General features: G+C 42.2%; 1 protein-coding gene across 2 annotated transcripts in view; it reads left to right on the top strand.

Annotated features, from left to right (window-relative positions):
• USP13 (ubiquitin specific peptidase 13) overlaps nt 1-10,664 on the top strand; it is a 129,450-nt gene extending 118,786 nt beyond the window's left edge. For both annotated transcript variants that reach the window (XM_065942361.1, XM_065942362.1), the window contains 2 exons: nt 4,232-4,316; nt 5,803-10,664. In XM_065942361.1, the coding sequence (XP_065798433.1) occupies nt 4,232-4,316; nt 5,803-5,896 (179 nt within the window). In that variant the 3' untranslated portion in view covers nt 5,897-10,664. The remainder of the gene's footprint in view (nt 1-4,231; nt 4,317-5,802) is intronic.
• The last annotated feature ends 4,253 nt before the right edge of the window (nt 10,665-14,917 follow it).

Below are 14,917 nucleotides of genomic sequence, written 5' to 3'. Positions count from 1 at the left end.
AACATTTTAAAAATGATTTACCTTGCTTTAAAATGCCTTTTCTAGCTACATAAAAAGGGGTCTCTATATTTTCTGAGAGTGTGATGATGCTGTTTTTTGGAGGGAGATCTCTGGCAACTGGGAGAAGAATCAGCAGTGGCTTCACTGTCTGGTTTATTCACCTTGATGTTCTGTTTGGAAACAGATATAAATTGAGACTTCTTACGTGTTGAATTTTTTCAAATTTATTGAGACTCTCTCTTTTGCTATTGGTTCCTAGCAGGAGGCCTTGAATAATGCATGGAGTGGTTGCTTCTATTGATAAACACAGTTAATTTTAATTATAGGACTAAGATTTATGCTAATCTTTTTTCTTTGTTTTTATGATTTTGAGTATACATGTGAATTAATGGCTTTTAACTAAAGAGGGGAAAATGTGTTTGGGGGGCTTAAAGACATGTTTGGCTGTATTGAAGTGTATGGATTTTTTTCTCTATGTCTGTCTGTTTTGTTAACATGCTGGGTTGTTGGTATCCGAGCAACATTTCACTGAAATGACCCTGATTTACTGGGAAGTGCTCATTAAATATTTGGTTCAATTATTTTAAGGTGTTGTTTTGGGGCTTCCCTGGTGGCTTAGAGGGTAAAGCATCCACCTGCAGTGTGGGAGACCTGGGTTCAGTCCCTGGGTTGGGAAGATCCCCTGGAGAAGGGAAAGGCTACCTACTCCAGTATTCTTACCTGGAGAATTCCATGGACAGAGAAGACTTACAGGCTGTAGTCCATGGGGTCACAAAGGGTTGGATACAACTGGACTGAGCGACTCTCACACTTCAGGGGGGTCAGTTCCTTGTGAGGGACGGTCACTTCCTTGTGAAGGATCATGTTCTTTCTTTATTTCATGAAGATTCTAAGAGGGTAGCACCTAGTGGGAGACCAGCCCCAAAGCTCTCAAATTGAAGATTTAGAATTTGATATACAATTATTCCAAAAGAGCTTTAAAAACCAACCAGGGTCAAGGAACATGAAAAAGCTTCAGCTCATACTCACTCCTGTTTACCAGGTGGTGTGGGTTCTTAGTGACAGGGAACCCTGGGGACGGCAGACAAGGTCTCTGCATCACTAAGTGCCAGGCAAAATGATTATCATTCACAACTGTTCTTGTCTGTTTTCTGTTTCATACCTGTGATTTTTTGCTTTTGGGTTTTTTGTTTGTTGGAAGGGGAGGAGTTGTCAGTTAATGTGATAGCTAACAATAGAAACTTAGTTGATGATGGGAAAGGCCATCCTCTCTGATTCATTTCTTTTTAAACATCACTAATTTATACCCCAATTTATACTTTTATAGGCAGTTTATAAAAATATATACAATATGAAAAGATATAAAAACAAATCAGGACATGGGGTGAAGGAAGACATGCCTACTGCATGCTGTGTAATGTTTTCTATGCCTGGAATATTCCAGTAAACAAAACAGACAAGTGAAATAAATATTTGGTAATTTTATAATAATAATAGAAAAACCCCAACAACAAAACAAACTTATTGTCCTTATGGAGGACATAGCCTGGGACAAAAGGAGATAGTGAACAAATGCACACATAGATATGTGATACGGTGTTATTTTGAGCTCCATGGCCAACAGTAAAGAAAGGTTGGGGTGAGGATGGGGTGGAAGGAGGGGAGGAGTCGCTATTTATAAGTAAGGCCTCTCTGAGATGACATTTGATCCGAGCCCTCTATGAAGTGAGGAGTGGATCATGTGGCATCTGAAAGAAGACTTCCAGGTTGAGGGAACACTAGGTGTGGGGCTTGAAGGCCTCTCTTTTAGTGAGCGGAGTAGCCAGGAGGCTGGGGGAGCTGGAGTGGAGTGAGCAGGAGAGTGGGAGGAGGTTGGGGGCCGTCATGGGTCATTGTAAGAGTGAGCTTTGAAGCCATACTGAGAATGGTCTCTAGGGGGTAAGGGAGGAAGCGGGGGGCCCTGGTAGGAGTGGAGGCTATTGTACTAATTCAGACAGGAGACGCTGGTAACTTGGGTTGGGGGTTACTAGTGGAGGTGGTAAGTAGTAGTCGGATTCTGTATATATTTTGAAGGAAATGGTGGGAGGAGAGAATGCTTGACAAACTGGCAATGAAAGGGAACTTTCTCAACCTGATAAAGGGCATCTACCCATATCCCTGGTGGCTCAGCTGATAAAGAATCCGCCTGCAATGAGGGAGACCTGGGTTTGATCCCTGGTTTGGGAAGATCCCCTGGAGAAGGGAAAGGCTACTCACTTCAGTATTCTGCCCTGGAGAATTCCATGGACTATACAGTCCATGGGGTCTCAAAGAGTCGGACACGACTGAGTGACTTTCACTTTCACCTAAATTCCACAGCCCACATCATGCTTCATGGTAAAAGACTAAATGCTTTTCCCCGAAAGCAGGAACAAGACAAGGATGTCCCCTCTTGCCATTTCTGTTTAACATCATGCAAGAGATTCTAGCCATGGCAGTTAAGCAAGAAAAAGAAATAAAAGACATCCAGATAGGCAAGAAAGAAGTAAAACTATTTCTGTTTGCAAAAAACTTGGTCTTGTATATAGAATGGCTTCCCAGGTGGTGCTAGTGGTAAAGAACCTGGCTGCCAATGCAGGAGACCTAAGAGGCTCAGTTTCAATCCCTGGGTCTGGAAGATCCCCTGGAGGAGGGCATGGCAACCCACTCCAGTACTCTTGCCTGGAGAATCCCATGAACAGAGGAGCCTGACCGGCTACAGTCCATAGGGTTGCAAAGAGTCAGAAACAACTGAAGTGACTTAGCACGCATATATATAGAAAATTCTAAGGAATTTACTTTAAAAACTATTAGAACTAATAAATGGCTTCAGCAAGATAGCAGAAAACAGGCCAATATACAAAATTCAATTGTAGTTCTGTACATGAGCGGTAAACATCCCAGAAATGAAATGAAGAACATAATTCCAGTTAATGCCATGGAGAGGCATTGGAGAGGGAGGGTGGTGGTGGGAATGGAGTTGAAAGGGAGGGAGAGAATGTGGGGGGTAGGTGTGAAGATAGAAGGAAGAAAGGTCTGAGGTCAGAGCCCCAGGTCATCAGTATTTAAAAGTCTGGAAGAAGAGAAGTCAGGCATCTGGACAACCAAAAGAAAATCATTTCCTGGGGGAAAATGTTTGCGGAGAGGAGGTATGAAATATGTAGTGTACTAACTGAGGGCTCATAGCTGAATGCATGGATTAGTCCTGGTAAACAGCAGGGGAGAGAAAGGATGAGAGAGGGAGCAGCAAGGAAGGGGTCTGTCCAGACCAACACCCTTGTAAAATACAACAATAATTGAGTACCAAAAAATGAATATGCAAGCCCATTTTCTTCCTTATTAGATTCAACAGACATGAATATTACTCTCAAACTATTATAAACACTCACTCAGCTTCTGTACCTACCCCATCGTAGTCTATAGCAGTTTGAGGAGATGGATGAGTACCAGTCTGTGCACCCACTTTGTGTTGTGAAGGTGTTGTGTAGGCCTCAGATTGGCCAGGGGAGCATGAGCTGAAATTCGTTCACCGTGGATTTGGCACAGCATCTGTGCTGGATGGCAGGAGGTATTTGTTAGAGAATAAATGTCCATCTCAGGCTCCAAGAGACTATATATCTCCTTGTTCAGAAAGCGTGAAGCCTGAATTTTGGTCCCATTTGGTTTATCATCATGAGCAAGTCAGAAATCACAGGATGTATATTCTGAGCATTATCCCTGTCTATAAATGATAACAGCTATCTGCTTTCTTCCTCTGAATCCTGACATTTCTGTGGTATTTTAGTCTGAATTGCTCATTTAAGCCTCATAGAGCCTTGTAAAGTGGGTGGATTTTGCATTTCTGTGAAGAAAGGAGTTCCGAGAGGCGAAGCAACTTCTCCACCCTCATCCTGCTTGGAGGTGATGGAGCCAGGACCACCATTTTAGACCCATGTGCTTGCCACCAGACTGGGCTGTGTGATTTTTAATCGCTTTTCAGATAGGCACTTACTGTCAACTCTAGTATGTCCTGTTTTGTTATGATTTGCAGGTTGAAGTTACTGTCACGTTGCGGGGGGGTGTGTGTGTGTTCTCAGCCTAGCAACTAAATAGATTTTGTCTTTAAGTCTGAACAGTTGCTGGATTCCATTCTCCTTGGCATTAAATTCTGAACAGAAGTACTATTTATTTCTAGAAATGCTGCCTAGTAACTGAGTTGTTTCCTCTTCCTTAGTGTATGAATTATTTGCGTTCATCAGTCACATGGGAACGTCCACAATGAGTGGCCACTACGTTTGTCACATTAAAAAGGAAGGAAGGTGAGTCTTTTTAAGAAGGTAAAATGATATCTGTGTTTTATTGAGCACCTGCTATGTGCCAGGCACTCCATCAGGTGTCTGATGTGTCATCTCATTTGGTTCTCACAGTGGTCCCGTAGGGATAGACTCTCAAAGCCATTTTATACATCAAGACTACGTCTGAATTTCAGATGATGAATAACTTTTTAGTATAAATATGTCTCAACTATTACATGGGACATCCTTATATTAAACACGTATTTGTTGCTTATATGATACTCAAATTTGACTGGGTATCCTGTGTTCTGTCTGGCAGCTCTAACACCCATTGTCCGCCCTGTTGTAGCCTTGGCTTCAAGAATTGTGAGGGGTGTGGTGAGCTGGGAATGAGATAGTTGTGGGGTGTCAGGCTGCTGCTGTCGTCAGAGTCTTCTTCCTGGGCTGGACCCCCCAAGGCCCCCCCTGGTTTCCCTTCCTTGAACTCCGGCTGAGTGGCCTGTGCTGTGGGTCAGCTCTCTTGAGGCAGCGCTTGGTCACATGGACACTGAAGAACCACGTAACCTTGGCCTCTCCTGGAGGACGCTGACCTCTTGCTGCGGGAGTGACTGGTCTCCAGCCAGAAATCCACTGTGGTCCTTTTCCATTTAAGTCATTTAAGTCTTGGCCTCTCAGCTTGATTTGTAAAATAGTTGAGCACATGAACTTAATTTATTATTATTATTTTTTCATTTATTTTTATTAGTTGGAAGCTAATTACTTCACAACATTGCAGTGGGTTTTGTCATACATTGACATGAATCAGCCATGGAGTTAATTTATAGTGAATTCATTTTATTACCAAGCATGACAACTCTTTTAAAAATACATTTCTTAAGAAAAATAGCTTAATTAGAATAGAAAAAGCAGTGAATTTCATCATAAGGAATTTGTAAGATACAAAATCACATGAAGAATATGTTGTCTGGAAGCCAAGAGAGAACTATAGTCTCTATTTTGATACATTTCTGTTTTACTGTTTTCAAAGGGAAGAGTGTATGTGTTTGTCTGTATGCACGTATATGTATGTATTTACAACTTTTCTAAAAGCTTGAAGTTCATACACAGTAAGTACAGTTTTGTAATCTGCTTTTTCCCGCTTCATATTATATTATTTTCTCACTCTACCAAATATCATTTGAAGACATTTTAATGGTTGTATAATTGTTCACTTCATGTCTATTTATGACTGAAACAGACACATATGTCTTTGACTCCATTTCTGAGGCCATGTAGGGACGTCTACAAATGGAAATGTTTGGAGGCTCCTTTAGGAACTACTTTTTGATTGAACTGAGAATAAAAAAGCAGTGTAGTTTCCCGCCAGCATTCTGTTTCCTTTTATGCAATAGACTTGAGTTTGGATTATCTTAAAACGTCTTGATTATTTTAAGTATGGTGCAGTAACTTTCTTCTGTGGTTTCCTAGAACTGACTTAAATCCATCACTCGCTTCTGTTTTTTGTTTTCAGATGGGTGATCTACAATGACCACAAAGTTTGTGCCTCAGAAAGGCCCCCTAAAGACCTGGGCTACATGTACTTTTACCGCAGGATACCAAGCTAAACCTCAGATGTACAAATTGGCGAGAAGAAGCCGTATGCCTTTTTAATTTGCAAAAAAAAAAAAAAGAAAGCAAGAGGTTGGGGTAGCCAGACATGAGGGAATACATGGGGTATTTATAGTTTATTTAAAGAACATCATTTGACGCCTTCTAAAATAGAACTGGGAGGAAATTTCTATTAGTGATGATACACTACTGTAGATAGTTTTTCTTTTTATAAATGTTTAAGAAGAAGATGATTTTAAAAAAGTATTCATATTCCTGGTGGGGGATCTGCCACTAGCACATTGAAAACAGGACGTGCCATCAGACCCCTGTGCTTTGATTTGGGGGTCAGTGATAGTGGCCCCCAGAGAAACCAATAGGGCCAGTTATGTAGCCTCACCCACCATAAACAAAAAGCCCACTTTTGTTTCATATCGAAAATCAGTAACTGGGCTGAGCTCTATTTGTGACATAATTTTTTTCATGACACACAATAATTTCTGATCTCTCCGTGTATAGTCGATAAGAACATCAGCAATGAAAGGTATTTTTAATTTAATCATATCAAAATGCATAATGCAACTGTATGAATGTGTGTGAGAGTGAGACTGAGAGTGTGAGACCTTTAGAGTCAACTAGAAAAGCTGTGACGGGTTGGTTTTTCAAGGTTAAAATAGTTGGGAAAAGCAAGTAAATATTTTAAAGAAACTATATCTCAGGAACAGTTTAAAAAAAATTAGTTCCCCAGTTAGGTTTTCCGGCATTAGAAGGGCTGTTGTCCCTTGCAGTGCTGTCTAGAATTCACTTGGATTTGTGACGTTTGGTGGTATGAACGCAGATGCCCCCAGCAGCGGTGTTTTCTCTGCCAAAAGTAGATGAATTCTGTATCTCAGCAGCCCTTCCCACTAAGGCATAGGCGTGTGTGTTTTTAGTTAAAATAGCTGATCTCTTCTTACCATAACACATGACAACTCCCTGGAATCATTTCAAGTGTCCCAAATTTGTCCGTAATTTTCTCATCCCCCAGCTTGTCGCTTGCATCCATGTCTCTGTTTTCTGGGGCAGAATTTCATCTCTGCCCTTGGCTAATCACCTCCTGACTTGCCTCCACTGCTTCTCTGCCATGACCAATAGTGTGATCGTCAGCAGTTTAAGGGTTTCGGATGAAAGAAACTTGCTATGATGCTATGAAAGACCATCGTTTCCATTTTGGCATTTCAGTATTTTAGTTGCAACCTGGGATTTGATCAGAGTTTCAGATGTGATGAAAAAGTGGAACAGCAGTCTCTAATTTTTCTGCTGCTCTATACCGAATGCTAGGGTCTCTGGAGTTTCTATTTCAGATTGTGCAGTCAAATAAAAAAGGACTTATTGCTGTCTGCTAAACATACATTTGGTTGGTTAGAAAGGATCTTTCTGGAAGCTGTAGGAAAGTAAAGTAGAACCAACGGGGTGAAATATAGCACAGAATTTCACAAAATTCTGTAAACCCAGAAGCTGAATTATGAGATGTGTGTTATGAACAATCAGGATTCTGGTGATGATGGGGGCCCTTCTCATGGGAGATCTGTTAGGCTTGTGAGCGAAGGATGTGGAGCCTGTGGCCTGGGGACCTGGGTGCTGTCCACGGCTGGGCAAGTCTCCTCATCCCCCTGTGTCTCACTTCCCTTCTCCACACATTGGTGTGATGATTCTGCCCTTCCTTTCCGGTGCACTTTGAGAATGTGGTGAGATCTGATACGCTGACCCTCTGAAGAGCAGCAGGCGTGTGGGGCCAGTGTGGCCAGTAGAGAGTGCCTCTCTTCTCTCCTGATGTTTCTCCAGTTTGGGAACAAATGAGATAGGCAGAGGGAGGGAGCCGTGGTGCAGTAACTCTCTACTGAACTGCCCGCTGGGGTCACCTTTTCACATCGTCTCAGACATCCTAAAGTAGCCCCACTGGGTGACCCACGTCCCTGACTCTCCCAGAAACCCCCACACTGATCAGCCTTACAAAATCCAGTCTCCTTAGGGCTGAGGATCATAGAATAATGAACACACATGAAACACACATGAAAATGGTTTCTTTTGACTGCAGTTGCAAAGTGAAGGCCCTTCCTGGGCAGTGGGAGGGTAACTGGGGCTTTGGATTGAAATGTGGACAAAAATAGCATGTGTGTTCTGAACAAGTTAAAAAAAATTTATAATAAAACTTTGCAGAATGAATGGTTTCAAGCCAGTATATATAGTTATAGGCTACACATTATTTAACTCATGAAGTAGAAAAAGAAATTCAGCCCTTTTGATACCTAAACACATCATAAGAAAGTGGAATATGGCTGCCTTTTTTTTCTGCCTCACAAAACAAAGGGCTATTTATACAAGGCAAAGTTTTGTATATGTGTTCTTCTTTATTTCAGATTGTGAGTTGGGGAAAACTGAAGCAAATATCAGTCTTCTTTCATGCTTATAAATGTATTAATATGTATATCTTAATATGCTCAAGGCAGGCCTACCTGGAATCAGAGTCTGGAATATACTGCTTAATTTTATACATGTATGTAGGTGAGATGATTTATGACTGAAAACTGGAATAATGTATTTTGTCAACTGGTCATCAACCTGTTAGGAGTCTTCTCTGTCTTAGGCGGTGGTGTAATTGTGAAATTCTCACTTTGTGTGTGTGTGTGTGAAAGAGAGCACTTTCTTCCTGTAAATATCTTTTGATACCCATCTATGTAAAATCCTGATGAATGTGTCTTGAAATGTACAGCGTATCAAGGTTCTTGTCTTGTTAATCTAAATGCCCACATAACTCATCAGAAATCCAGTTTAATTCATATTGGGATTCTTTCTTCAAGGGGAGAAAAAGTGTGCAAACAAAACTATTAGGAAGAGTCCCATATGAATGCCATTTTATGTCAACATTGCTTTAATATTTTGAATTGACTTGCTGTTTTCTCCCACCTACAAGAGAATGTGCCTGCCATTCCCCTGTGCTCACTGTGGGCTGTAGGGAGTAGCCTGTTCCTCCCCACATCATCTGTTCCTTTGACCTGAACTGGATGAAGCCTTACCTGCAATCTGGTGAGAGCACCTGGATTTGTAGCCTGACTCTGCTGCTAAGTGACATGGGGCCGAGTTGCTTTATCTCCCCGGGCCTTTTTCCTTAAAATGAGTGGGTTAGACCAGCTAAGCTCAGGAGTCCACTTCTGCCCTAACATTCAATTCTATTTTTATTTTCCTACAGTTGGTACTATGGTCAGACATGTGAGATGCGAGGGCACATAGAGGTTAGATGTTATGTTTCTGGTTAATGGCTCACACACTCCACTTTTGAACTTGTCTCGTTTTTAGTGTTCCCCACCCCAAATTCTAGTCCCAGTTTCTTGGGTAATTACTTTAATTATCCAATTTTTTTTTTCTCTCCACTTCCCAGTTGGTCTTTTGTTACCTTTACCTTCTTCCTCAAAGATGAAAAATCTGCTTTACAGCACCTCTTGCCCTGAAAAACATCAGAACTGCCTTCAACTAACTCTGTAACCTTTATGGAATATTATCTTATTTTAATTCAGTTATAGCTGTGATCCTCAAGTAAGTTTTTCTACCACACAAATGATATCTTTTCATCTGGTAGGCATCATGGTTGCTACATCACATCATCCATGTGGGGAGATGGCTGGTGTTGGGAGCAGGATGCGGGGGACAGGGTTAGATAAGTTGTGATTCTATGCTTTACCTAAGGTCGAAAATTCTAGGTTACAGAACAAGCTTCTGTACCCTTAAGTTGGTGTATAAGATCAGCCAGGCAGTGCCACAGAAATTCCCTACTCAGTAGATAATCCTGAAAGTGTTTGTGTTATGATTCTGTAGACCCATGTGATTCAACACAGTTGTCCATGGCCACATGTGGCTCATGACTGGAAATGCGGCCTGTCCACAATGAGATGGTGCTGTAGACAGAAAATGCATACCAGATTTGGAAGGCTTAATACCAGAAAGAATGCAAAATATTGCATCAGTATTTTATACTATGTGCTAAAACGACAGTATTTTAGACATATCAAGATATTGATAAAGTTTCACTTCCTTTTAATTTTTAAATGTGGCTACCAAAAAAGATTGAAATTAGAAGCGTGTTGTACTTCTGTTGGACAGTACTCCTAGTCTAGGCCAGGTGCTGTGGGGAGGTTGTAGAGATCATGTAGGCAAAGAAGGTAATTCTGCAAAGCATCCATAGAAAAGCAGCACAAACATTTTCATTGGAGTCGGGAGCACTGTGAGGTACAGAATGCCTTCTAGAAAGCAGATTTTTCTACCTAAGAACCAATATATGTATACAGAAGACCCCAAATGAAAACCAGAAACACATGAGCCCAAACCCTGTTCCTTCAGTTTTGCCTAAAAGCTGCTGACTTTGTGTTTCTTTTTAAAGCATCTTCCAGGTGCCAAGGATATTAGCCACATGAGGGTGTTGGGCAGATTTGTTTCACTTTGGGCAACATTCTCTTGTGGTTTCCCCTCCCCAGGTATTGTTTTCATCTTTTCAGAGCTGCGCATGTTGAAATAAATGCGCAAATCTGGCCGCTCCTCCTGGCCTCTGCGGAGGCTGAGCCTGTGACCTGCACCCATCTGCTCGGCAGGTTTCGATGTTGGTTCCTGAAAAGAGTTGGTGTTTCTTTTGCACTAGTCACAGTTGTTGTTTGAAATATCTCAAATGTTTTGGGAGACTATTTGCCTGTGATGGAAAGAGAGATGGATGATTTATTGCTTCACTTCTTTTAAAATTAAAAGCTATTCTCACAATCTGAGGTCCTTTGTGGCTCTTTTTTTTTCTTTTGCAAAACTGCCAGGTGAACTGATATTGCCTTTCGCAGGTTCTTATCCACCAGTGGAACAGGTAACTAATTTTATTTCTTTTTAGGGTTTCTTTGTGTGGGCGCTGGGGCTGCTGGGTCCCCATCAATAGTGGAACATTGGTGATGGCAATGTGCTACCTCCGTTAAGGAGGGAGGGGCGGGGTTGGGGGGAGTCTGTGGTCTCTTCTCTATTGAGTGCCAAGCTGAATACTGGAATCAATTAAGACCTTTCTGTGGCTCCCTGCTTCTGTTTGCTAATGGCTTCCTTAATGTAGGTATGAGCAGAATCAGCACTAGTTGAATCAAGAGATTTCAGCATTTTTATGACAATATTTCTAGGCTGTATGAGTTTCCTATTGCTGCTGTGACAAATTACCACAACCTTAGTGGCTTCAGACAATACATTAGGTCAGAGGTCTGGAAGTGGGTCTCACAGGGCTAAAATCAAGGTGTTGGCAGGAGGGGATCTGTAGGGGAAAATCCATTCCCCACTTCTTCCAGTTTAGGGATGCTGTTGGCACTCCTTGGTTCATGATCTCCTGACAGCATTTGCATCACTCCAGCATCAGCTTCCATTGTCATATCTCCTGTCTCTTTCTTACAGAGACCCTTGTAATTACATGCGTTTACCCAGATAGTCCAGGATAATCTTCCCATCTCAGGATCTTTAATCACAGCTGCAATGTTTCTGTTGCCATATAAGATGATTAGGATGTGGACATCTCTCAGGGGGCCTTATTTTGCTTGCTATCTAGGGCATGCTAACTGCTACTTAAAATATGTTTATTTAATGCCTAAAATCTTTAAAAAGACAAACCTATTTATCTTAAAAATCTAAGTAAAATCAGTGTCATATCATCTGTTTTGGTGAGGGACTAAGAGGAGAAGGAAATGATGGGGATAGTGAGAGGTTGCTTACTGCTTGTGGTTTTAGGACAGTTGTTTGCAAGCCAGTTGCTGCTGATTGGCATAGCCCATCTTGTCCAGTAGCAGAAAGTTTATGTGTATGTGTTGTTTGAACTCATCGTTCAGCTTTTCAGATGTCATCAGTGATAAACTTCAGTCACAGTGGAGAAATTTAACAGGAAAATGTGAGTAATTCTCATCCGTATGTAGCCAATTATTTAAAAATCTACTAGGAAGAGTCTTTCAGTGAGGTAGAAAGTCAGGGTGGAATAATGGCAAGAGTAGAAGCATATAGACAAGTTCAAATCATGTTTCCAACACAGACTAGCTCTGTGACTGTGGTAAGTACTTAATATCCTGAGACTCAGTCTTCTCATCTGTTCAGTGGGCATAATACTTGTGATGAGTTGTGTAAAGCATCTGATAGTCTGGTGGACACAGGCTATTTTTACGGTGGTATGTCATCATTTTAACCCATGTAGCATTTTGACTCTGTGGAAGTTTTGACCAATTGTTTTAATCCAAAAATAAAAAAAAATTAATTACAACATTGACTTTTTTCCCAGAATTTTTTTTTGGAGATGGTTCCATTAAGATGATTCCAATTTATTATGTTAATCTGTGTAGCATGGTTCATCATTCAGAAACTACTAACCATCTACTGTGTGCTGGACATTGTTTTTCTTGGACATGTTGTTCAGTCGCTCAATTGTGTCCAACTCTTTGCCATCCCATGGACAGGATATGTCTTTTCTTGGACCTATCAGTAAACAAAGTAGATATGGGTCTCTGCCCTTGCTAAGTTAATTTTCTACCAAAGAGAGATACTAAACATAAGAAATAAGTAAGTGATATATTAAAACTTTCTCAGTCTTTTGGGGAAAAAAATGTAGACCAGGAATGGACATGCACGTTGAGGTACTAAATCAGGGAAGTACCTGACCAGGGAAGGTATCATTTGAAGGTGAGATTTGAAAGAAGACTTGAAGGATGGGAAGGCATCATTCATCCAAATAGATGTCTGGGGCAAGGATACACTTGGCAGAGGGACCAGCTGGAGTAGCAGCCCCAGGGTAGGAACGTATCTGATATGTTGGAGAAGCAGCAAGGGAACCAACGTGGTTGGAAGGGAAGGAGGAGAGTGGGAGCCAGACTGCCTTAGCCAAAGAGGCATTGGAAGGGCTTGGCTCTAGAGTAAAATGGGGAACCCTGAACTGCTCTACCCAGATTTTCAGGGAGATTGTTCTTTGTTTAGCTGAGATGACAGAAAGACAAGGACAGAAGGAGGGGCTACTGTGGTGAGCAAGGGGAGATACTGATGCTCAGAGGGACGGATGGCAGCAGTGGGGGTAGTGTGGATGGGCAATTCTAGATACATTTCAATGTAAGGCCAATAGGATTTCCTGATGGATAGACTGTGGGGTGTGAGGGAATAAGTAGCTAAGCTGCCCTCAAAGTTTTTGTTCTGAGCAACTGAAGAATGTAGTTGCAGTCAGCTAAGGTGGTGAGGGTGTGGTGAGGTTACAGCTGGTGGTGGAGAAAGATGATCAGGAGTCTGGCTGGGGACATGTTGAGGTTGAAGTGCCAGTTAGAGCTCCATGGCTGATGTCGAGTAGGCAGCTGAACATACCATACAACTCTGGACTTCGGATAGAAGTCTGGACTGTAGATATAAAATTGGGAGTGGTTGGTATCTAGATGGGTGGAATTGTCAATGGAGGGAGACCAGAAACAACAAGAGGTTCAGGGACCGAGCCCTTGAACATAAGTCAGAAGACGAGCCGGCAAAGGAGCCTAGGGACAAGTGGCCACTGTCATGCCTAGAAACCAAGGGCACAGTGCCTGGAAGTGGAAGCCAAGTGAGGAAAGCATCCTGAGGAGGTGGGAGTGATCAAATAACCATGGTAGGCTGAGGAAGATAAGTTCACTGTGAGACTGGTCAACTTGGAGTCACGCGTAGTCTCCATGGGAGCAGTTTGGGAGAGGAATTGCAAAACATGAATGCAGACAAATCTTTGGAGGAGTTTTGGTACAAAAGAAAGTGGGGTGGTGACTGCTAAGGGAAGTGAGTGGGATTGAGAGAACTTTTTCCTTTTAAATATGAGAAATAAGACGGTCAAATAAAGAATATGAAGGCTGTAGGAGGGAGGGGACAGAAGTGCTGATCCTCTGTTCTTGAACAGCCAAGAGGACATAGAATCTGGTGCCAGAATTGGAGCTGACTTTAGGCAGGGCCTGGAAGACTTGTGTGTGGACAGGAGGAAGGCAGATGCCATGGTGAGGAGACCAGGAGACAATGCCGTGAGTCTGGGAGTTCTTTTCTGCATTTATTTTCTGAGGGAAAGAGGAAGCAAGGTGGCCATCTTAGGAGGGGGTGTGAGGGAGGATATGTAGAGAGAGGAAGAAGGTAAGACCGTTAACCAGTTGAACTCTTCCCAGATTTTTACATTTCCCTTTTTAGTTTAGTGAACTTACTTTGTTAACAGTTCTGTAAATTTTAAAAGAACAATCTTGAGTCATCAGTTTGTGTTTGGTCCTCATCAATTTTCCCATTATTACTTGCTATTGAGGGCTTCCCTGGGGCTCTGATGGTAAAGAATCTGCCTGCATTGCAGAAGACCTGGGTTTGATCCCTGGGTCGGAAAGATTCCTCTGGAGAAGGTCATGGCAATCCACTCCAGTGTTTTTGCCTGGAAAATCCCATGGACAGAGGAGCCTGGTGGGCTGCAGTCCATGGGGTTGCAAAGTCAGACACGATTAAGTGACTAACACTTGTGGACTGGATACAATTAGCAGTAGAGCAAAAGCTTAGGACCTGAGTGCTCCCTGAGGTTAAAATGACAGTAGAAACCTCTGCCAGAGGACTCTGTAGCAGGTAGCTTCAGGAAATGTGAACTAGCTTCCTCTTTCCCTTCCAGAGAACTGGGGCTGAGAAGGCTGCCCTTCTGGACTCCACCCTCCTGAGTACAGTGAGCAAACTCGAGGAGAGTGCCTACTGAGAATCAGCAGTTTACTTCCACAGGGCAAAACGCCAAAATTAACTGTTGGTGCCTGAAGTTCTGATTCCTTAAGCTGATCACCAGCAGGTGTTAAGTAAGGAAAAAATATATCAGTCCTTTGTGAACTCTGAAGTGCTGCATAGGTAAGGTATTACCTTAAGGAACCCTGTAAAGAACTGTGAAGAACCATTCAGACCCTGGGCTGCTTTTGTACACACACACATGGAGTGAAGCAGCTATGAGAGGAAATTAATATTCACATTTAAAAAAATTGGGGAGGGGGTTGGAGACAGAA

This window comes from Muntiacus reevesi, chromosome 8, assembly GCF_963930625.1.
Source record: "Muntiacus reevesi chromosome 8, mMunRee1.1, whole genome shotgun sequence".
Lineage (NCBI taxonomy): Eukaryota > Metazoa > Chordata > Mammalia > Artiodactyla > Cervidae > Muntiacus > Muntiacus reevesi.
This window is presented reverse-complemented; position numbering and strand designations above follow the sequence as displayed.